Below are 24,793 nucleotides of genomic sequence, written 5' to 3'. Positions count from 1 at the left end.
AAGATGTCTCAGCATTTGGACCGGGTCCTGTTCCCTTTTCTCTTTGCCCTCTCCCCTTATGTGAGTGCATGCAGTCCCATGCCTGTCAAGATTATCTCTATGCTCATGATTCCTGAGTTCTGCATTTATCCCGGGCTCTTTCTCCAGCTGCCTAACTGACCTGGATGACTTTCCCATTGGAAGCTCACACCTGATGAGTGCAAAACCAAGCTCTGTACCACTCCCTTCCATCAAACAAACAAACAAACACAAAGAAAACCTAACGTAGAAATTGGTACCACAATGAAGCCAGGTCAGAAATCCGGGAGTTACCCTTGACTCATCTTCCCCTAGCCCCCAAATCACCAAGTCCTATTGTAGAAACAGAGGAAGAATATTCAAGTCACTCTCCTTCTCACCACATTGACTGCCACCATCCATCTCTTCAAGCATGGCAGCCGCTTCCTGGCAGTCCTACCATGTCTATCCCTGCTGTACAACAGCCTGTTCTCCACCCAGCTGGTTTTTAGAAATATGTCAGTCCCTGCTCTTCGAAGTGTTCCTTCACACTATGATAAAATCCCGACTGCTTGCAGTGGCACCACGGAGCTGCATGCACACTGTCCCACCTGCCTCCCCTCCCTCATGCTGTGTAGCCCTCTGTCCCCTGCACACTCAGCCACCATCCAGGCCTCTCGGTGCCTGCAGCCCACCTTCACACACGCCACCCCCCACCCCCTACCGCCAGGCACGTCCTCCTCCAGCACTTCCTGGACCGAGTCCTTCCTAGTCTTTCTGCATCATGCATTCCTATATGCGTTTATGATTGGATTAGGGCCTCTCATCTCTCTGTAATGAAGGGACCGGTGGTTTGGTGGTTGTTTTCCAATATGTTGTAGACCAGTAATATCCAATAAAAAACAGATTCTAGATAAAATAAAAAGACAAAGACATAATACAGGTCCCATTTTTAACTGTCAGGTTAACTAAGTCGAACTCTCCTTAACTATCAGATTCAACTGTAGTCAAATTGTATTATTTAAATGCAATTTAGCTATTGAAAATGTCTGTTAAGATAGAAATTGAAAACACATGGATGTTGTGACAAGGTCAAACCAGTTTCTCTATTTATTTGTCATGGATTTGCAGCAAACAGTTGGTACACCAGTAGGGTGCACCAGTGGTCTGTAGACTCCACTGTGAATAGAACTGCTCTAGATTTCAGTTTAAAAGTCATTTATTTAGGGGCCTTTCCTGGACAGCTCATCTAAAGCAGATTCTTGCACACACACCCAATGCTGTTAGTCTATCTTCTGTATCTCCTATTGGTCTCCAGCGTGGCACAGAGAATTTGTGATTAGATGTAACGTAAGCAGTTTCTTATCTTGAAATCAGTCTGTTGTTTAGCTGCGAGTAATTTCTTCCATTTCTCTGACCACCCATATTCCCTTTTGAAGGTACTTTGGGCACCTGCCTATGACTGCGGAGACAGAGCAGCTCTATACCACCCTCTATCAGGAAACAACACCTGAGCCTAAACCGAGACTCAAGCAGATTTTAGTCACCAGTTCTCAGTGGTAGAATCTAATCTGTAGCATCAGGGTGGGGTTGGAGACTCAGCAGGGTCCCTACATTATCTACATTGAGGGACCAAGACCATGAGATGTCCCCACGTGACCTGCCTTCTCTTGGTGGAGACTGTTCCACCCATAGACTCTCCTTCTTCCTGTTTATTTTCTCTTTTCCCTTGCTCCCCAGCTGCACTGGCCCCTCGAAGTTTCACCTCTCACCTTCCCTAGGCCCAGGCCCTTTTCCTGGCCTCCTCTTGTGTCTGGAGGATTCTCAGTTTCTCCCGCATGGAGTGCATATGGCAACTGTTCACTCTGGCCCATCTCCATTGCAGAGGAAGCAAGGTGGGCTGGCCTTTAGTTTTTTAAACCTTCTGACTCCTAGTTATCTAATTCCCTACTAGTACCAGCACTCATTTTAGCTCTTCCTGTGCATTAAAAAAATCTGCCTTCTTTTGGTCTAGGTGCCTTCCAAGTCCCGGTGGGATATGTGGTACCTGAGATCTCCATCCCAACTCCTGTATGTGTGAGATTGTGCTATTAATGTTTTTATCAGCAGATAGAGGAGAAGGCCTATCCGGCCACATAAATATCCATGTGTTTACTTATTTATCATCTGAGGATGGGACCAAGGTGGTCTCAGTGGTTGTCCAAAAGATATTTGTTAAATAAGTAAATTTAAAAACAAGCGAAAGAACACAATTACTGTACTTAGATAATAGTCTTTTATTTCAGAAAATCCAAAATGCAGATTGTCCAAGTATAATAGTCTCCCTTATCTATGCTGGAGGAGGTGCCATAGTGCTGATAACTCAAAGCAGGAAGAGACCATGGAAGATTCCTTTCTTCCTTCCTTCCTTTTACTTTCTCTTTCTCTCTCTTTCTTTCTTTCTTTCTTTCTTTCTTTCTTTCTTTCTTTCTTTCTTTCTTTCTTTCTTTCTTTCTTTCTTTCTACTTAGTACATCAGTCAGGCTTTCTTTCTGGCTTCATTTTGCTTTGGGCAATAGGATTAGCTGCCCTTCTTTGAGCTCAGACAGTGCTGATGGGGGCCTGGATGTATCTGAAGACAGGAAGGAAGTGGGTTGAGATTTAGTTGGCTGTAAGCAAATGAAATGCTCCAGCCACATGCTGGTAGTGGAGACAGCATGGGCTTCTGCTGCTGACACCCACAAAACACAAGGTGACCTTTGCTGCCTGGCCCTGGGGGCCCTCTGAGCCACCCAACCTCAGTGGCATGAACGGCACTCACCTAAAGGAGCTTGGAGTCACCTGCAGAAAAAAGTCAGAGCTGGAGAGAGAGAAGGATGATGTCATTGGGAGAAGGTGACTCTGAGTGCCCTGCCAGTGCACAGGGAGGCGGGGTGACTGTGTGCCTGGGAGGCCCCATCTCTCCAAAGGATGGTGTGGTTCACCTCCCAGAAGAAACTAGCCAGGATCATCCAGGGCAAGGCAGGCAGCCCAGCCCTGCTTCCTTAAACCTGTGGGGCTTATGTGCATCGCAGGCCTCCCTGGACTGAGGCAGCTTCTGTCTCTCTGGAAGGTGCTGTGGCATCTCCATGTGGGAATGGCCACAGAACTGGCCAGTGTGCTCCAGGGAGAAGTCTGTTGCAGGGCCCCCGTGGCCACTGTCACCAGGCTGCCCATCGTGGGAAGCATCTGGCCAGGGGGACACCCTTCCAGCTCACCCACTTAATCAGACCATGCCATGGGAGAAGGAGAGGATCTGCCTTTGGTTGCATCCCTAATAAGGCAGAGAAGCAGTAGGGTCAGACACTTTTGCCTAGGCTAACAGAGAACATGAGGAATTTGGGGACTGAGACAACTGACAGATGCTTTCTTCTCCCCACACTCCCCAGCAGCTTTGCCCTGTGGCAGGGCCAGGGTGATGGATCCCCATCCCTGAAAGCAAACCAGTATTGGTACCAAGGGAAGCAAGACGGGTTGGGGAAGGTGTAAGAGAACCTGACTGCAATTGATGAATTGCTGCAGCCTCAGTGCGGACAACTCTAGAGATAAAAGCTCTAGGGGGACTCAGTCAAGGGGGACCCCAACACTTTTGTGAGTTTTACCTCCAGGAGCTCTACCAGGTTCTCACAGTAAGCATTTTTCTCACATAAAAATCCCCTTGTGCTTTTGGCAGGGGAAGGAGAATGAGCCATTTTGAATTATGCCGGAGTAGCCTGTTAATGTCATCTGTCCTCAGGAGAAACTTGCCAGCCACAGCCAAAACTGCTGGGGTATTGTCAGAGCCTAACTGACCTGGAGGAAGGGAAGTACCCAACTCCAGCCCCCTCTAGACATCCTGTGCTAGGCACTGAGGGGCAACAAAACGAAACAGAGAAGCACTTGTGAAGTTCACAGTGCAGAGACTCACGCTCACTAAAAGACTGAGACCCAATCTTAGGACTACAGAATGCTTCTCCTTTCTCTGCATGGCACCACTGCATTACCAAAAGCCTCCTTACGGAAGGTCCTTTTACCTGGTATACGTTGTTCAGTTATCAAGAAGAAACTACGAGAAATATTAAAAGGCAAAAAAAAAACCCCACAGTTTGAAGAGACAGAGAAAGCATCAGAAGCAGACATTGACAGGAATGTTGGGATTCTCAAAATGTGGATTTAAAACAACTGTGATCAATATGCTAAGGGCACTAATGGAGGAAATATTCAGCATGTGAATAAAAATGGGCAATGTAAACAGAAATGGAAATCCTAAGAAAGAGCCAAAAAGAAATGCTAGATATCAAAAACACTGTAATGGAAACAAAGAATGCCTTTTGACGGACTTATTAGTATACTGGACATGGCAGAGTAAAGAATCTCTGAGCTTGAGGATATATTAGCAGAATGCTCCCAAACTGAAAAGCAAAGAGAACAAAAACTGAAGGAAAAAAAAAGAACAGAATGTCCAAGGACTGTGGGACAGCTACAAAAGGTGAAACATATGTATGATGAGGCTACCAGAAAGAAAGAAAAGGAAGAAATAGGTGAAACAATAATGACTGAGAATTTCCTCAAATTGATGGACACCAGACCACAGAAAGCTCAGAAAACCAGGCAGGATACATGGAGAACAAACTAACAAAACAACAACAACTAAAAACAACTGCAACCAGAAATATAATTTTCAAACTACAGAAAAATCAAAAATCAAAAATTCTGAAAGAAGCCAGAGGAAAAACACCTTACTCATAGAGGAACAAAGATAAGAATTATTTATATCTGACTTCTTCTGAGAAACGATGCAAGCAGGAAGAGAGAGGAATGAAACATTTAAAGTGTTGAGAGAAAAAAATCCACCAACCTAGAATTCTATACCCCACAAAACGTAACCTTCAGAAGTGAAGGAGAAAGGAAGACTTTCTCAGGCAAACAGAAATGTAGAAAATTTGTTGCCAGTAGGCCTTGCAAGAAATGTTAAAAAGAAGTTCTTTAGAGATAGATAAAGTAATACAGGTCAGAAAGTTGGGCCTATATAAAGAAATAAAGGACAATGAAGAAGGAATGAGTGAAGGTAAAATTAAAACTTTTATGTTTCTTATTCTTGATTGATCTAGTGGATAACAGTTTATTCAAAATAATATCAAAACAATAGTAACAAGGTACTTGATTATGTGTGCTTAGGTATATTACACTCACAAACACACACATATGTGTATATACATATATGCTAAGTGAGATGAATGACAGCAATGATACAAGGGATGGGAAAAAGGAAAAAATAGGATTATTTTGTAATTATAAGGTACTCATATTGCTTATGAAGTGGCATTGTGTTATTTGAAAGTGGACTTGGATTCATTGTAAATGTTCATTGCAAATGCTAAGGCAACCACTAAAAAAAGTTTAAAAAGAAGTATAACTGATATTCTAAGACAGGAGAGAAATTGTAATCAGATAAAATGCTCAATTAAAACCAAAAAAGAAATGCTGGAAGTGGAAGAAAAAGTGTAAGATAACAATAGTAACAAAGAACAAAGGCACCAAACAAAAAGCAATAACAAATATGGTAGATAACTCAACTATATCAATAATTATTTTGAATGTCAGTTGTCTAAATGCACAAATTAAAAGACAGAGATAGAGTAGATTTTTAAAAAGATACAATTGTCTGTTTTTTGTAAGAAACCCATTTTAAGTATGAAGACAAATTAATATGAATTAAAAGGAAGTATATGAAGGAAAATGTACCATGCTAACAGTAATTAAAAGAAAGGAGCAGTAACCACTGCATATTTATTTCAGACAGAACAGACTTTATAGTAAGGAAAGTTATCAATGATAAGAGCATTTCATAAAAACAAAGGGGTTAATTTCCCAAGAATACCTAACAATCCTTAAAGTGTATGCATTTAACAGAGCATCAAACTGCATGAGGCAAAAACTGATAGATAAATCCACTGTTGGAAATGGACAGATTCAGCAGGCAGAAAATCAGTAAGGACATAGTTGATTTCAGCACCATCAATCATTAAACAAAAATTGACATACATAGACTACTTCATTTAAAAACAGCAGAAAATACATTCTTCTAAGTCCATATGGAATACTCACAAAGATAGTTCACATTCTGCTCGTAGACCACAGTAGAATTAAACTAAAAATCAATAGCAGAAAGATAATAGGAAAATCTCAAAATGCAAACAGTATACTTCTAAATAACATGAGTCAAAGAAGAACTCTCAGGAGAAATTTAAAAAATATTTTTAAATAAAATGAAAATACAACTTAACACTTGTGGGATGCAGTGAAAACAGTACCTAGATTAAAACTTCTAGCACTGAATACATATGTTAGAAAAAAATATCTAAAATCAGTAATCTAACCTTCCACCTTAGGAAACTAGAAAAAGAAGAACAAATTAGATACAAAGTAAGCAGAAGAAAAGAAATAAGAATTAGAACACAAATCAATAAAGTTGAAAACAGGAATTCAGTAGAGAAAATTAACAAAACCAAAAGCTGGTTATTAGAAAAGATTTGTAAAAATAATAAACCTCTAAACAGGCTAAGCAAAAAGAGAAAGAACATATATTACTAATATCAGAAATGAAAGAGTGGACATCACTACAGATCACATGGACATTAAAAAGATAATAAAGGAATGCTGTGAACAACTGTATGCTCACAAATTTGATAACCTAGATGAAATGGGCCAATTCCTTGAAAGATACAATCTGCCAAAATTCACACAAGAAGAAACAGATGATCTGAATAGGGCTATATCTATTTTAAAAGTTAAATAAATAATTAATAACCTTCCCAAACAGAAAGCACTAGGCCCAGATGTATTTGCTGGTGAATTCTACCAAACATAAAGGAAGACATTATACCAATTCTCTATAATCTCTTTCAGAGGATAGAAGCAGAAGAAATACTTCCTGACTCATTCTGTGAGGCCAGCATTACTCTAATACCAAAACCAGACAAAGACGTTACAAGAAAAGAAAACTGCAGACCAATATTTTTCGTGAACATAAATGCAAAATTCCTGAAGAAAATATTAGCAAATCTAATCCAATAAAGCATTAAAATATTATATACCATGATCAAGTAGAATTTATCCCAGATATACAAGGCTGGTTCAGCATTTAAAAATCAATTAATGCAATTCATCACAACAACTGACTAAAAAAAAAAAGCACATCATCATTTCATTAGATGCAGAAAAAGCATTTGACAAAATCTCATGCCAATTTATGAGAAAATCTCTCAGTAAACTAGAAATAAAGGGCAGTATCCTCAACTGCATAAAGAATATCTACAAAAAACCTACAGCTAATATCATGCTTAATGAAGAGAAACTAGAAGCTTTCCCATAAGATCAGATACAAGGCAAAGATGTTCTTTTTCACCATTCCTTTTCAACATCATGCTGGAAGTTCTAGGCTAATGTAGTAAGTCAAGAAAAGGAAATAAAAGGTATACAGATTAAGAAGAAAGAAGTAAAACCATCTTTTTCACAGGTGACATGATCATCTCTGTAAGAAACCCAAAAGAATTGACCAAAAAAAAAAAAAAAAAAAAAAAAAAGCCCTCCTAGCGATAATAAGCAATTATAGCAAGGTTGCAGGATACAAGGTTAATGTACAAAGGTTAATCACATTCCTATATACTAGCAATGAACAAGTAGAATTTGAAATTTAAAAACACAATATCATTTACATTAGCTCCCCCTAAAATAAAATACTTAGATACAAATCTTACAAAATCTGTATGAGGAAATCTACAAAACTCTTATGAAGGAAATCAAAGAACTAAATAAATGGAGAGATAGTCCATGTTCATGGATAGGAAGACTCAATATTGTCCAGATGTTCATTCTTCCCAACTTACTCTATAGATTCAAAGTACTCCTAATCAAAATCCCAGCAAGTTTTTTTTTCTGTATTATTAAACTAATTCTAAAGTTTATATGGGGAAGCAAAAAACTGAGAATAGCCAGCATAATATTGAAGGAGAACAAAGTGGGAAAACTGACATTGCCTGACCTCCAGAATTACCGTAATGCTACAGTAATCAAGACAGTGTAGTATTAGTGAAATAATAGACAAATAGATCAATGGAACAGAATACAGAGCCCAGAAATAGACTTACATAAATATAGTCAACCGATATTTGGCACAGGATAAAAGGCAATACAATGGAACAAAGACAGAATTTTCAACAAATAATGCTGAACAATTGGGCATCAACATACAAAAAAAAAAATCTAGACACAGATCTTACACTCTTTCATACAATTAACTCAAAATAAATCATAGACCTAAATGTAAAATGCAAAACTGTAAAACTCTTAGAGGATAACATGTAAGAAAATCCAGATGACCTTGTGTATGCTGATGTCTTTTTAGATCCAACATCAATGGCATGATGTGTGAAAGAAATCATTGATAAGTTGGACTTCATTAAAATGAACTTCTGCTCTGCAAAAGACAATGTTAGCAGAATGAGAAAAGCCACAGACTGGTAGAAAATACTTATAAAAGGCACATATGATAAAGGACTGTTATTCAAATATACAAGGAACTATTAAAAGTCTACAATAAGAACACAAGGCCGGGCACGGCGGCTCATGTGTGTAATCCCAACACTTTGGGAGGCCAAGGCAGGTGGATCATGAGGTCAGCAGTTCAAGACCAGCCTGACCAACATGGTGAAACCCCTTGTGGTGCATACCTGTAATCCCAGGAGGCTGAAGCAGGAGAATCACTTGAACCTGGGAGGTGGAAATTGCAGTGAGCTGAGATCAAGCCATTGCATTCCAGCCTAGGCGACATAGTGAGACTCCATCTCAAAAGAATTACAGGCTGACAGGACAACTGGATTAAAATAAGCATCAGTTTCATTAAAAAGTGATAAATCTTTTCACTCCAGCTCTTTAGAGGATCTAAAGTGACCTTAAGGGACAGTGAAAGAAATCACAACATGGAATTCCTTGAATAAAAATTTATTGACTCTAAATAATTTTGGCTAATGTTACATATACACAATTTTTTTAAAAATTAAAAAAACAACCTTTTTACACTGAAAAAAAAAATGAACAACCTGATTTTAGAATGTTCCAAAGACCTTAACACCCTAGAAGATATACAGATGGCAAACAAACATGAAAAGATGCTTCATGTCAGATATCATCAGGAAATGCAAATTAAAACAAGAGAGATTGCTGCTTACCTATTAAAATGACCAAAATCTGGAACACTTAAACAACACCAAATGCTGATGAGGATGTGGCGCCGCAGGAACTCTCATTTGTTGCTGGCAGGAATGCAAAAGGATATAACCACTTTGGAAGGCAGTTTGGTGGCTTCTTATGAAACTAAATATATTCTTAATATTATCCAGCAGTCTTTCTCCTTGGTATTTACTGAAAAGGAATACCAGTTCTCAAAGGAACTGAAAACTTATATCCACACCAAAGCCTGCACATAAATGTTGTAGCAGCTTTATAGATAATTGCCAAAACTTAGAAGCAACCAAGATGTCCTTCAGTAGGTGAATGGATAAACTGTGGTACATCCAAACAATGGAATATTATTCAGCACTAAAAAGAAATTAACCATCAACCATGAAAATATACGAAGGAGCTTTAAGTGCATATTACTAAGTGAAATACCTATCTGAAAAGGCTATGTACTGTACTCTTCCAACTACATAACATTTTGGAAAAGGCAAAACCATGATGACAGCAAAACAGTTAGTGCTTGCCAGGCTTTTTGGGGTGGTTGGGTACAATGAACAGGCAGAACACAGAGGATTTGCGGTGGGGTGGGGGTTGGGGGCAGTGAAACTACTTTGCATGATACTTTAATGGTGGATACATGTCAATATGCATTTATCCAAACCCGTGTACAACACCAAGAGTGAACCCTAATGTAAACTCCGGACTCTAGGTGATAATGACAGGTTCAGCAACAGTAACAAATGCACCACTCCGGTGGGGATGTGGATAATGGGTGAGGTTGTGCTTGCATGGGAGCAGGGAGTTATGTGGGGACTTCCTGTACCTTCTGCTAATATTGCTGTGAACCTAATCTGCTCTAAAAAATAAAGTCTTTATTTTTTGGGGGAAAAGGGGGTGCTTTAGGGTTTTTTTTTTTCAATCAAGAGAAATAGTCTTATGTTTTCATATTTACACTTGGTTTTTTCAGGAGGAAGACCTGAAATCTTTTCCCTGTCCTTTATTTCCCACATGTCAGGTTGGCAGCTGCTGTGCTTTATTTTTGCCCCATTAAAGTCCTCTCCCACCCCAGCACCTACCTGTTCCTTAACTAGCACCACCACATCTCTGTTCTAAATGTGGTTCTCCTGCAATAAAGGACATTTGAGTTAAACATTCCATTTTTATCATATGCTGTATTATACCATGATCTGCACACCTGTTAGTGCATCAAGGAAAGAACCAACTGGCATTGTTTTGCAGATGTTAGGAACACTGACCTCTTTATTTTAGTGTGTATCTCAGAGATGGGACTGGCGAAGCTCTATTTCACGTCACTAAGCCATCCCTAAAATGTACACAAATCCATGTGTGTAGTGTCCGTCAGGTGAAGCCATGAGGCTATGATAAAACTATCATCATGTCTCCCCTTTTCTTCTCATTAAAAAATAGTACCAGACACAGTGTGAAAATTGCAGATCATTGCCAAGAGGAGAGAAGCGGACAGGGAACTGCTTCTGGTTTATTGTGAAAACTTTGACATTTCCATTCACTCAATAGCAAATGTTTATCTGGAATCATGCTGGATGCTACAGGAGTTAGAAAAACTCTAGAGACACCATCCCTACTCTCAAAGAGTTAACAGATCTGTACAAGTATTAGGCATGTAAAATGCACAAAGTGCCCAGGAACTCAAAGATCACTGCCTGTGCGCTTGGGGAAGGCTTCCCTAAGGGGCTGGTGTTTGTGTTGCAGTTAAATCTGCATAGGAGGAAATAGCCAGAGGGAGGGTGAGGAAAGGACACTAAATTGAGAGGAGGCTGGGTCAGGAGGGAAGGCTTATTTGGGGAAATTGCAGTCTTACAGCAGGTGCATCCAGCCAGGCTCAGGCCATTCTTGGGCACCACAGGGAAGACTTCCAAGTCCCATGCCTTGGCACTCCATCCTTTGGTCCCGCCTCCCCCCATGTGGCCCACCTCTGGGAAGTTCCATAAGAGACTAAATATGGTAAAAACTGGACCCTGCAGCCATTTGGATAGGTAGGAATTTTCCGGCTAGTCTGAAAGAGCCGTAACCCTCTGTCGTGAAACAAGGAGCAGAGACTTCACACTTGGGGGACAGGAATCATCTTCCGTTTCTGGCTGAGTCTCAGCAGAGCCTTGCTTGGATTCTGCCTGTAACCACCAAATGTCCAGACTCCAAGCCTCACAAAAGCCGTAACTGTTGCTAATAATGCCTAAAGTAAGATTAAGAAAAATGGAGTTGCGGAAGGATCTTTGTTCATCACCCACAGGTTTTCCCAGGGTGTGTTTTCCTTAGAACTAGCAACTGACAGGATGTGAGTCACAGGCTGAGCCTAAAGGAGTTCTAAGATAAGAACAGAAAAAGTGCTATAGCCGGTCCACTTTTACTCACCGGAATTTCTAGGAACACACAGGTTATTTCAAATGCCAGCCACGTGGCTGTTGTTCACGGGGCTGTTTGCCATGTGTCTAAGGCCTCTGGGTGTGGGAGTGTGTCTGTCTGTCTGTCTGCATAGAACTATCTGTTAGGGAAGGTGTGGAGAGGAGACAGTAGCAGAACTCAGCTCCCTAGTGAGAGGCTGTGTTGGGTGAGAGGTGGAAGTCCCTAAGCCATAGGTATTTTTATATCGGGATTTTTAAATAAGATTCTCTAAGTTTGTAATTAATAATACTTTTGTTGTCGTTTGCCTCCAAGTTAAAAGAAACACTCCCACCCTCTACCCTCACCACCCCACATGGGGCTTTCCTTTACAGCAAAGCTAATGGCCTGCCAGGGGCAATCATCAGAAACACTACAAGGTGTGAAGATAAATGTTTCTACTTAGGGGGAAAATGCATCTCCATTACCAGCTGATTATGACAGTCCCAGAGTTAAAGCCTCTACAATGGATGGTTTTTATCTGACCTCTGAGAAAGTGTGGTGATGAGATGCGGTCACATTATCTGAATGTTTGGGGCTTCCCTGGTGCAACCCCACATATCCTAATTGCCTAAGGAGCCTGGCAGTGCCGCAGTATGGGAAGGGTAGAATGGGAACCCTAGCAAGTTTGGACACCAGTGATACTAATAGCTGTTATTTATTAAGTGCCCACTGTGTCCCTGACATTTGTGTTGTCTGGTTTCCATACATCTTCAAATCCTCACATCAACTGGAGGAGCTGGGAATTGTTTCACTCATTAGACTGATGAAAAAGCTAAGACCCGACCCCAGGAAGTCAAACAAGCTGCCTAACACCCCGAAGCTCGTCAGTGGTAGAGCTGGGGTTTGAACACAAATTTGGGTAACTCCCCAGCCCATGCCCCTATAAGCCGCTCAGTGCTGCCTGCCTTTGCTCATTAAATGGTTGATTAAATAGTTGATCTGTACAGTACAGAAATGCTTGAGCACGCCATGGGACCATTTGCCTCAGGGCAAATGCAATGATTTGAAGTCGTTCATCCTTCAGGCCCAGTGAGAAAAAATGCTGCTGATCACAAACGCATCCATTTATGTGGCCTCTTTCATGACGTTTTCTGTGCTTTGAAAACAGTTTTGGTAATTCTCTAATCCTACAGTGCCCCTCAGGGACTCGTTTGGAGAGCCTTTTAGGAGGAGTGCCTTCCTGCCATGTGTACCCCTTTTTCTCTTTCGTAAAAATGTTATATATTTAAGGTGTCCAATGTGATGTTTTGAGATACGTCTACATAGTGAAATGATTGTTACAGTCAAGTAAGTTAAGATAATCCATCTCCTGAAATCTACTCTCTTAGTGAATTTCTACTGTATAATACAGTATTATTAACTGGAGTCTGCACACTATACATCAGAGCTCTGGACTTCATCTTACAGAACGGCACCCTTTTGCCCTTGGACCTACGTCTTCTGATTTTCTCTACCTCCTCGACCCTAGTAATCACCATTCTGCTACCTGTTTTTATGTGTTCAACTTTTTTAGATTTCACATGTAAGTGAATTGTGCAGTGTCTGTATTTCTGTGCCGGTTTATTTCACTTGGCAGACTGTCCTCCAGGTTCATCCATGGTGTCCTCAGTGGCAGGACTTCCTTCTTTTTTAAGGCTGAATAGTATTCCGTGGTGTATATTGCCCAAATTTTCTTTATCCATTCATCTATCGATGGACATTTGCCATAGCCTTGACCACAGAAAGGGGCTCCTGTCCCACAGAAGGTGCTGGCCTCCTGAGAATACAGTAGCACTGGGGAACATGCCAGCAGTGCAGGAGAGGGGGCCCCCCAGTCAGTCCTGGAGCCACTGGAGACCCCTTCCTAGTGTTCTTCCAAGACTTGAGTGGAGGAGAAACGGCATGGAGGAGGGCCGCCAAGGACAGAAGAGCCCTCACTGCCACATCCCTGGATCTCCCAGGACTAGCTCAACAACACAGCCAGTGCCTTTCTCTCTCTCCCTCTTCCATCAGCTGCCCTTCCCTTTGCTTCTTGCTGCTTTATTTCCTGGGGATGCTCCCAGAGCACCCTGGTGATAGCAAATTTGAAAAGAGCAAAAGAGTTTGTAGAAATGTAAGTGGTTATGTGACTGCATTTGCCAGCCCAGGAGATACCCTGGGGCGGGGCAGCAGAAAGCTCCTGGGCCTTAGAATCGGAGCCCAAAGCCTGTCCCTGCCAGTGTCCACCTGTGGGATCCACGCAGCAGCCTTCTGACAGCCACCATTTACTGAGCACACCTGGGCCTGCCAGCCTCAGATCGACCCCTGGACCTTCCCTGCACTGCAGCAGATCTAGACAGGCTGTCCACTGCAGACCCCATTTCTCAGACCCCCTTGTCACCTGGCTCCCCACTGGCTTTGTCCAGAGGGAGCCTAGAGGGTGGGCAGGTGGAGAAACCAGGCTCCTTCTCACTCTTCCTGCCCTGGGGGCATCTCCAGCAGGGTCTGAGTTGCCTGGGCTCCAGCTCCTGCAGGATAGCCCTCCATGGTTCCACCTTCCACTGGGGACCCCAGCAATGAGACCCCTTCATCCCACCAGCCCAGGAGTGGTAGCGGCTTCCTGCTGTCGCTAATCTCGGGGTGTTTCTGCTGGCTTCTCCACTTTGCATCACCTCGTTATATTCCATCTTTTTAGATACTTGAATCCTGGTTTTCTCTGAATAGGCACTTAGAATTTGTCAGCTCTGAACTAAGCCCTCACCTGCATTTCTCAAAATAGCCCTCAGAGACGCTTGTACAGCTGAGGACCCTGAAGCTCAAGGATGAGCAGGGATTGGTTTGGGTCAGTCGGCTGGTGAGTAGTTCAGCCAGAATTCAGACCTAGGCCTGTCTGCTTACTCCTCCTGTTGCTTCTGTGAGTTTGCATTTCCCCTTCCCTGAAAGAACCAAGACCTACACCACAGTGCTGTTTGCGGATGACAGAGAGCACCTGCAGCATGCCTTCCCCACTGCTCCACACACCTCCAGCAGGGTGGCCTGCTCTGCAGGGAGGCCCATCTTGTTATCCAGCCTCAGTGGGCACCTGTTGCTGCCAGTGAATCGTTTCAGTGGCCAGTGTGGAGAGGGCACCTCTTCCAGCCTGTATGGTGGGCAGTACCTGTTCTGCACTGGCCAGGGTGTTTGGTTACCCCAAGAAAGGGAATCAAAAGTTAACTTTTGGTTTGAGGAGTTTTTTTGTCAAAGTTCTTACCGGTTTCCATGAGTGTGGGTTTGAAGCTGGCACTGGTAGAATCTATGGTTTGACTGTTTCTTGAAGAATGTTTAAGCAGCAGCGCTGTTTATTTCTGAGTCCTCATCCAAGAAAGAGCTCCCTGTGGCATAAGATGGAAAAGCACCAGACTCCACTGAAGCCGTCTTTCTGGTGACAGAGATGGAACCATTCTTACCTTGCAACCTAGAATGCAGTACCAAGATAGGACACTAAAAACAACTTTTTCTTCCCCTAATGTGGTGGAATATTAGAGTCAGAAAAACCCTAAGGCTTCATCCTAGGGTAGCATAAGCTTCCATTTTACAGAGGAGAAAAGTCAGGGCTCATAGAGGTTAAGGGATCTGCTTAAGGTCACACAGGGTGGTGTTGGTGGCAGAACCAAGACTCACGCCCAGGCCTCCTAGCTCTGGTTGCCCTGGAGGCTGTGCCCTGGCTCTGCAGGTGGAGCTGGAAGAGCTGCTTCATGTCAGCAGGGCAGTAGGGGACCGGGTCAGGGACACTGCCCTGCGATTTTAATAGTCCCAAATTACTACTGTGGTCACAGAAACTGGCTTGGGATAGCTATGCCTTTCAGTAAAGATTTTGTTCAGAAATATCTTAATTTTATTTACTAGGTTGTCTGGCACATAATAGCATGCATTATTAATAGAGTAGCTTAATACTCTCTATTAAATAGGCATACTCTTTGCATCATAAAACAAGCCTCTCTTTTACGAGGTACTTCACAATGGCATGTCACAACAGCATGTGCTCAGAATATTAGAGCAGGCTTCCATTCGACCTTCCATGAAAAATACTAAAGAAGAGGCCATCTCCAGTGCAACTCAGTAGCCTGGTGATTCATCTGTAAGCACACCTCTAACTGAGTTCTCCTAGGCCATTCTTTGTCTTAAGGGCTTCGGACAAAGGTGAGCCTGTGGTTCTCAAACTCTTATTCTCCCCTACTGCCCAAGTCTGTCCACTGCCTCCAATGGTGAGTCACGGAGATTTCGTCTGCCACCCACGGCCTTGCGAGCGCTACAACCACGGAACTGTGGTGGAGTTTTACTGCGATCCTGGCTACAGCCTCACCAGCGACTACAAGTATATCACTTGCCAGTATGGAGAGTGGTTTCCTTCCTATCAAGTCTACTGCATCAAATCAGGTGAGACTGAAGGCCTCGCCCTTGAAGGAGACGGACCCTCCATGGGTCATCTGCACATAGTGGGTGGCGGTTGTGTACCAAGCTGTATCCCTCCTCCCACACGGTGTCAGGAAGAGGATATCAAAACATAGCATTGCAGGTCGATGGGGCTGCTGCTGGGTTCTGTGCCAGATGCTTGTAGGTCCTGTTCAGAGGGTCAAGAGTATTAACCCATCTGCTGGAGGTCCTTCCTGAATGCAATGGGTCTAGTGACCCTGTTCAGAGGGTCAGAGTATTATCCTGTCCATGCCCAAGTTAAAATGCTGACCCTCTAAACAGAGTCCCTAGACCCCTAGCATCCATGGAAGGACCTCCAGCCTCTGCATTCTTTTTTCTCCCAGCCTTGTCCCTTTCCACTGGTAAGGACACAGGTTCATGGGTGTGACCAGAATTACATGCATTGCCCTGGACCCAAATGATGCATAACTTTACCTTTCTCTTCCACTCAAGGACACATATTAGAATACAAATGCTATTGTGTGTCGCACCTGCTCTCACTTGTAAAACTATAGGCCATTTACAAGCTTCGAGGCTTCATAGTTAAAAGCAAATGACTTACTTTCAAACCACCTCCCCTTCCTGGCCTCAGTGCACCTGGGTGGTGACCATAGGATGCAGACTGGGGTGCCAGCATACACCCGCTGTCTCCTTCCCACCCTCCCCAGCACTTTCCAGGCTGGGGATGCTGCCCTGAGCAATGATGATGACTGCATGCTTCTTGCCTGGACTCAAGGAAGCACTTGTTAATGCTGGGTCTCTAGCAGTGCACAGATGGTCTGTGAACCAGAGAGGGGTGAAGTACAGAGTGTCTCAGAGGGTGGGCATAACAAGGCAGGGAGGCATCTGAGAGATGCCTAAGGTGGCCTGTGCCCAAGGATAAGAATCTCTTCTGGAAGGGCCTGCTCTTGCTGCTCCTGACCTGGCAGGCAGTTGATGTCAGAGGTGGTAGGGTGTGAGAGCTATGGAACAGGTGTCCCCTTTGCCCTCTGTTCCTTGCTTTACCCAACCTCACAGCATATCCCAGAACACTCACAAAGGGCCCAGCTTCCCACTCCCCCAGGCTTTGGTCCATTTCAGAACAACTTCTCCAGGCAAGAAGCAGATGCATTATTTAAGCCTGTGCCAGGCCTGTGCCTGGGATTGGAATGTGAGTGTGCAGGTCTGCAACCTGGCGGAGCCCACACCGGAGACAGGTTTTCAGTGTTGTGTGGATCCTGATGCAATTTACATGAGCTGCAGGGGCCCGTGGTATCTCAGCCAAGCCCTGGGGGTCAGAGGCACCCTACGTGCATCTCTTGTGCCAGATGAATCCAGCAAATGAGCCTATGGGGAACCTTGGCACCCCTCACAGTGTGGGAGCCTTGTGTACAGCTTTGTTCTCTCTCATGCAGAGCAAACATGGCCCAGCACCCACGAGACCCTCCTGACCACATGGAAGATCGTGGCATTCACGGCAACCAGTGTGCTGCTGGTGCTGCTGCTTGTCATCCTGGCCAGGATGTTCCAGACCAAGTTCAAGGCCCACTTTCCCCCCAGGTCAGTTTCATGTCTTTGTAGCTATGGCTCGAGGTCTGGCTCAGTGCAGCCATCTTTAGCAGCAGAGAGAACATGCGATGAGTGAAAAGCTGGAGCTCTAAAGGGAAACAAGGGAGAGCAAAAACCACATTCTGGGGTGTTTTGGGGTGTCAGGTCAGAGCGCCAAGCTGTAGACAGACCTCCTTTCCCTCTTTCTTTCTTCCGTCTCTCCCTCCTTCCTGCAGTAGAGCATTTGCAGGTGGGCATCATGGGGGGCTAGCGGTGGGATCACAGAGTTAGGGCTGCAAGCTGTGCACCACTCCACCCAGCGGTGCCATTCCCACTGTGGTCACCCTGCATGTGGCCCCGGAGTGAGGCACCACTCAGCTCCGTCCATAGGGAGGATTAGACGTGCACACAGCTGACAGGGACACAGGTCAGAGGTGTGTAAGCAAAAGTGTTATGCATTGAGAAGCCTCAGGAGGAGGAAAGACTTGGGCTGGGAGAATCAGAAAAGGGCTAGTGAGAGTCTACCATGAAGTCTGATCTGAACCACTGGGGACATGTGGAAGACACTTCTCCATCCTTCTCAGCTGCATCATTCAGCTCACATTGGTATCTTCAGCTTCAAATCATCACTGAAGGGGACTGCACCAGCACCTTTACCAAAGAACCACCTAGCACTACTGCTGGCAAATCATTGTTCCTGGAGAGAGAGGTAGTTTAGAAAGGATAAGTTTATGAGCATTAAGAAGAGAAGATGAGGGCCAGGCATGGTGGCTCATGCCTGTAATCCCAGCACTTTGGGAGGCCGAGGTGGACAGATTACCTGAGGTCAGGAGTTCTAGACCAGACTGGCCAACATGGAGAAACCCTGTCTCTACTAAAAATACAAAATTAGCCAGGTGTGGTGGCAGGCGCCTGTAGTCCCAGCTGCTCTGGAGACTGTGGCAGGAGAATCGCTTAAACCTGAGAGGTGGAGGTTGCAGTGAGTCAAGATGGCGCCACTGCACTCCAGCCTGGGCGACTGAGTGATACACTGTCTCAAAAAAAAAAAAAAAAAAAAAGATGAGGACAGCAAAACATCTCAGAACACTAACCAGGGGCCACCGATACAAGCTGTCTTTTCCTCGCCTTCTGTCGCCATGTCAGAGTCTTCTCATTTTAGAACCTAATGCTTCAGAAAAGGGCATCTGTCTTTCGCCCACAGGGACAGCCTAGTACCCTGCGTCATACGTGCCTGAAAAAGGGACTCTTGCTCATGGAGGAGGAGGCTCCTGGAATTAACCTCTTCTTTCTTCCCTCCAGGAAAATGCAGTGTGTCTCTCATACCTCCCCACTGTGAGAGGAGTAAAGGCAATGAGCAAAGCTACTGCAGACAGCAGCTGCCCTTAACCTCACACTCCGCAGGGCAACCTCCCTCACATAGCAGTTCTCCCCTGCCTGGCATCAGGGACCCTGCATGGTCACAACCTGACAGGTGCATGCCTCTCTCCCCAGCCACAAATGTGTGCTAGATGTGGGTGTCACCTGCATCCTTCCACAAGCCCAGAGGTGTATCAGTGCCATCCTGGTGCCATGCAAGCTCTTGCTGAGATACTGAAATCTTCCTTCCTCTCCAACCTGCCATTCACTCTCCGTCTTCCACATTATTATATATTCATCAAGGGACCGTGTTCTATCACTGAGCAATTACAATATCTCAGTAAGGCCTAAGGATTACAAAGAGAAAGCCAACCCACAGGGCCGTGATTGATAGTGCACTTGAGTACTTTAAAGGGGCCCACAGAGCTATTTTTCTACATATTCTTGGAAGAAAAGTTTCCAGGGTATCTACTAAACATTAAGATTTTTTTTAAATGTTCTCAAAACTCTTTCACCTGATGTTCTTAGCCCATGAGTGTTTCATTTTATATTGAGTTGTTTTGGGAAGGTTGGACTCATCTATCCCCATACATGACATGAATCTCAAGGGCGAACCAGGAACGGCCATTTTTCCTCCAGATCCCACAAGAGTAGACCCTGCCGGGATGTTGACAAGGGGCACATGGGAGCTGACTGGCATGGCTGGGACGCTTGGAGGGGGAGCCGCCAGATGTGGGAGCTGAGGCCTGGGTGTGGACTGTTAGAGAGAAATGGAGAAAAGAGAGGCATCTGCTCACCCTGGCCTACACGGAGGTGAGAGGCATCTGCTCACAACATGCAAGTGCGAGGGACGGTGAGGAGGCAGGAAGTCCTGAGTGAGAAGGGGAGGCCAGCACAAGACCGCAAAGTGGCCAGAGAGGAAGGGAGCGTCATTGTCAAGGACACAGTGACTAGTGGTGGCTGTGGAGGGACAGCACTCTGGCTCAGAGCAAGCTCCTCCTTTCCTCCCGCCTCCTGCCTTCTGGAGAGTGTGGTCTTGGTGGTCTCCCGCACTCTCTGGCAGCCTTTAAAAGCCACAGGGCAGGACAGGCACAGTGACACATGCCTGTAATCCCAGCACTTTGGGAGGCTGAGGCGGGTAGATCACGATGTCAAGAGATTGAGACCATCCTGGCCAACATGGTGAAACCCCGTCTCTACTAAAAATACAAAAAAATTAGCCGGGTATGGTGGCACGTGCCTGTAGTCCCAGCTACTCAGGAGGCTGAGAGAGGAGGGTCACTTGAACCTGGGAGGCGGAGGTTGGAGCAAGCTGAGATCGCACCACTGCACTCCAGCCTGGTGGCAGAATGAGACTCCGTCTCAAAAAAAAGAGCTGCGAGACAAGGAGTCCATCACCATAATCTCCAAGCCTTTGTGAGATGTTTCAAAGAGTCAGTAGACTTGAGCATTAGAGAGACGCACAGCCTGTGTTTCCCCCTACATGCCCAGACATTTCATTTTCTTGGGTTTGGAGCCCCTGCTGCCAGGACTGAGATTCAGGTTCTGCTCACCCAGCTGGGTCTTCTCTCCCTGATATTTTACCATTTGGCCTCCTCCCTCAGCACCAGTTCCCAGCAGAGACAATAAGAAACCAAGTTCCACTGGCTGCTTATTAGCCACCCTGGGTTCCTGCTGAGGCCAGGAGCAGAGTGTGGTGGTCACAGGGCCCCCAGGCTGTGGTGCCAGATGCCCCAGGCTCCAATCGGGCAGTGTTGAATGTGCAGAGTGCTGAGAAGCAAAGGGAGCAGGCCAGGAGCTGTGTGCCAGGGGAGCCCTCCCTGCAGACACGCGGACTGACGTCGCCGAAGCTCCGGCAGCCTTCCCGCGGCAGCCCAGGCCCTGCTTAGATGAGCAGCGGGGGTCAGGAGGTGGAGGTGAGCCTGTGCAGCTCCGCTGGGGTAATGACACGGTGCTCACAGCTTTCCTTTTTTTTCTTCTTCCCTAAGTTTTTTTTTTTTTTTAATCTAGACTAAAATGTAGTGATTTTTACACTACAGCAGAAAACAACAAAGAAACATGATAAGCCTAGGGCCAACTAGTCCATCTGGGCATTCAGGGTCCACAGTTACCTTTCTTTTTTTTTTAAGAGACAAGTTCTCACTCTGTCGCCCAGGCTGGAGTGCAGTGGTGCGATCATGGCTCACTGCAGCCTCAAACTCCTGGGCTCCAGGTATCTTCCTGCCTCAGCCTTCTGAATAGCTGAGGCTAAAGGCATGTGCCACCACACCTGGCTAACATTTTTGATTTCTGTATAGACAGGGTTTCACTATGTTGCCCAGGCTGGTCTCCTGGGCTCAGGCAATCTTCCTGCCTTGACCTCCCGAAGTGCTTGGATTGCAGGTGTGAGCCACCAGCTGGCCTATTTTCTATGCTTTTTTTTTTCTTTTTTGTCTTTTTATTATTATTTTTAAGGCTTGACAAGTGAAGCAGTGGGAGTGGAGAAGGAACAAAGAAATCTGTAACTGGTTGTGAACAATTAGGTGTAAACACCACTGCACTCGGACCAGCCTATTTTCTGTACTTTTAACAGTGCTATCTCAAATTCAACCCCATCCTGCAGGATGCTGCCGAGGTGCGTGGCGATGCTCTGTTAGAAGGGGTTCTGTTGTTCCCTGTTGTAGGAGCTTACGGCCGTAAGGCCAAAGCCCACAGTCAAAGGAGCACGGGAAAAGCATGAGGAGAGAGTGGGACGCAGAGGCAGGAGGACAGGAGGGAGTGACAAGAAAACCTCCTCTCTCCAGAGCATGGGCAGCTGGGATGACAGCACCCTCTTCCAGAGCAGTCCCTGAAAGGAAGCTGGTTCTTCCACATTATCCTCCATGCTGGGCTCTGCACCCATCGTGGGCCCTGAGGACCCCGAGTGCAGGAGGGAGCGTGGGTGGCCTCATCCCCAGGGTGACGAGGCTCTGACACATTGGTACTTCTTTTCTTTATACAGGGGGCCTCCCCAGAGTTCCAGTAGTGAGCCTGACTTTGTGGTGGTGGATGGCGTGCCTGTCATGCTCCCGTCCTATGACGAGGCTGTGAGTGGTGGCTTGAGTGCCTTAGGCCCCGGGTACCTGGCCTCTGTGGGCCAGGGCTGCCCCTTACCCGTGGACGATCAGAGCCCCCCAGCATACCCTGGCTCAGGGGACACGGACACAGGCCCAGGGGAGTCAGAAACCTGTGACAGCATCTCAGGCTCTTCCGAGCTGCTCCAGAGTCTGTATTCACCTCCCAGGTGCCAAGAGAGCACCCACCCTGCTTTGGACAACCCTGACACAATTGCCAGCACGGCGGGGGAGGTGGCATCCACCAGCCCAGGCATCGACATTGCAGATGGTAAGTGCTTACCCCAAGTCCCAAGCCACATCTGCAAACACCTCCACACCAGCATCTTCAAGCCAGCTCCTTGCTACGCACCCTTTACCCCCAGCACAGAGTCAAATCAATCTATTTACCTCTCACTCAGCTTAAATTGCTTCATGCTCTGTCTCCATGTAGAGGCCTTGGGCAAAGCCAATTATTGTAAGGAATGATCACCATCTTGCAAGTAATGAGCCCATTAATGGGAATTTCAGGAGGCACTGAAAGGCACTGAGCCATCCCAGAGAAGAAAGGCGACAGTGGCCGGGGCTTTGTTTTTGTAGTGTCCGTATGATCTGGAATGTTTTTCTTCTTTATCCCTTAATTAGGTAGGACTTCTGGAAGCGGGGCTTAGGGACAGGATGGCACATGCATGCCAGGAGGAAGGATCCAGAGGCACGCACTAGGGCCCGGCGGTATGTTCTAGCCCCAGGGTTCTGTGTACGTAGAAGTTATTTTTTACCAGATGTGAAGTAAAAGATGCATGTGTCCTGTCACAAGGAAGGGCAGATTGTAGTTTGTGGGAAAATAGAACGAATGTGACAGATTGATTAGGTCTCTGTTTCCTACAGGAGGGGAGCCCCAGTGCAACTTTGCAAATGAGAGCACTAATTTGGCCTATACTGGGAGTAAATGGCAGTAATGACATGGAAACAGAGGTCTCCTGGGCCACCACGGAGTTCCTTTTCTGCAAACCACACTGCCTTTCTGTACTTGAATTTGCAACTTTCTGGCTTGTGTGACTGTTAGGGCTGGTGGTTAAAACCTAACGTTTTATTTTTTATAAACTGGAAATAAGATCGTAATTGTTTTCCGGCAAAAAACAATTGTTACAGAAAGATGTGTAGGGGGTTGATTTATTTGGTGATTAACTGGTATGTGGAACTTAACATTTTCTTCTCCTCACTGATTTGAGCAATTGTACATATTTTAATGAGGCATATAATTCCAGATCGCCATGGTGTTTTCTGGTTATGCTAAGCTAATAACCGTCTCTTCTTTTACAGAGATTCCTCTAATGGAAGAAGATCCCTAATGGGGCAAGATCCAGATGACTCTCCTGCTCCTTTGGAGAAAGGACCTTGTATCCTGGAGCGAGGTCATGGAAGGACAGAGCTTGGGGGCTAAATGTCTAACTTATCTACATGGGAAGATTCACATCGTGCATCTCAGGCTCCACAGTGAGGCTGACAAGCTGCAATGGCAGTGCTTTCAAATGAGATTTGCGGATTCGCCAAGACCCATGGGGAACCAAGGGCAGTGGGGAAGGCCTCGCACAGTTCTGGATGGAGGTGTTAAATGTGTCTCATGCTGTGGAACATGGGACAATTCCACGCACATTCCACCGAATCACACACATCCCATTGACTTACAAGTACTCCCTGCCCCCTCTGAAAGCATGTCACATTATGTAAATTTGCTTCTAAAATCTGCTCAAACTGTCTCCGGACTCCAAATTTGGATGGGTCAGCCTCTCTGCAGAAAGTTTGTGTTGAGATGCTGGAAGAACAACAGAGCCTCCTGCACCCTCGGAGAGGGGCCGGCTCCCAAAGGAAGGGTCCTTGTGTGACATTTGGAGAATCTTCCTTCATCCAGATAACTCTACTCAAAGCAAGATGAAAGCAGGATATGACAGTTCCAGTGAGAAAGGAAAGGAAAGACGGGCAGACTCTGCTTTCTGGAAGTTTCTTCAAAAAGTAGAGTTCACGAACTCTGTGCTGTCTTCTGGTAACATACCATCAGTGTTTGTATTCATGGTGTGGCACATGGATCCATGGCCTTGGGTAAATCTGGTGGTTTTTACACATGGTCAGAATGTGTTCAAATACATCTCCTGATGGAGACAGTAAGCAAGGTAATGTTTTGCTTCAGCATTTTAAAGACTCCACTTAACATTTATCTCAGAATCATCAGCCTCTCTCCAGCTGACCAACTGTCATTGTTGCCTCCACCCCCAAATTCAACCATACTTTTATTTTCCAAAACAGAAATTGTTTCTGTAAACATGTTCCACCTTCAAAAGAAGTGTGAGGTTGGATTTTTCCCCCTTTGGTTTGTCCTAAGATGTCAGGAGGCTGGCCTCCCAGCCCAGATAACTCAGCCACCTCACCTGCCTGCCACTCCTGCATTCCTACTGCGAGGGTCTCATGGTGCCCACTGGGTGTTGTTCCTAAGAAACTGATTGATTAAAAAATTTCCCAAAGTGTCCTAAAGTGTCTCTTCAAATACATGTTGATCTGTGGAGTTGATTCCTTTCCTTCTTTTGGTTTTAGACAAATGTAAACAAAACTCTGATCCATAAAATTGCTATGCTGATAGAGCGGTGAGGGCTGGAAGCTTGATCAAGTCCTGTTTCTTCTTGACACAGACTGATTAAAAATTAAAAAGAGAATGACAGTTTGAAGCGTGACTTTAATAGTGCAGTAGAATCGAGCGGGCAGGGGTGGGGTGGTGACAGT

General features: G+C 45.2%; 1 protein-coding gene and 1 long non-coding RNA gene across 7 annotated transcripts in view; one reads left to right on the top strand and one right to left on the bottom strand.

Moving 5' to 3' along the window:
• The window catches only part of SUSD4 (sushi domain containing 4), a 138,883-nt gene extending 114,305 nt beyond the window's left edge, over positions 1–24,578 (top strand). For 3 of the 5 annotated variants that reach the window (XM_074385241.1, XM_039463471.2, XM_010340912.3), the window contains 4 exons: positions 15,831–16,028; positions 17,459–17,603; positions 21,928–22,310; positions 23,342–24,578. In XM_074385241.1, the coding sequence (XP_074241342.1) occupies positions 15,831–16,028; positions 17,459–17,603; positions 21,928–22,310; positions 23,342–23,370 (755 nt within the window). In that variant the 3' untranslated portion in view covers positions 23,371–24,578. The remainder of the gene's footprint in view (positions 1–15,830; positions 16,029–17,458; positions 17,604–21,927; positions 22,311–23,341) is intronic. The other 2 variants (XM_039463472.2, XM_074385240.1) reach the window with 1 other exon arrangement.
• LOC141581083 (uncharacterized) lies at positions 1,723–15,639 on the bottom strand. 2 transcript variants are annotated; one of them, XR_012513578.1, is made up of 3 exons: positions 14,863–15,639; positions 9,224–10,357; positions 1,723–8,472 (listed from the first exon to the last, which is right to left on the bottom strand). It is a non-coding gene; the product is annotated as an uncharacterized LOC141581083 (long non-coding RNA). The 2 variants fall into 2 exon arrangements; XR_012513577.1 differs by having other exon boundaries at positions 1,723–9,307; positions 10,310–10,357.
• Positions 24,579–24,793: the final 215 nt, after the last annotated feature.

The sequence above is a fragment of the Saimiri boliviensis genome, chromosome 14 (assembly GCF_048565385.1).
Source record: "Saimiri boliviensis isolate mSaiBol1 chromosome 14, mSaiBol1.pri, whole genome shotgun sequence".
Taxonomy (NCBI): Eukaryota; Metazoa; Chordata; class Mammalia; order Primates; family Cebidae; genus Saimiri; species Saimiri boliviensis.
This window is presented reverse-complemented; position numbering and strand designations above follow the sequence as displayed.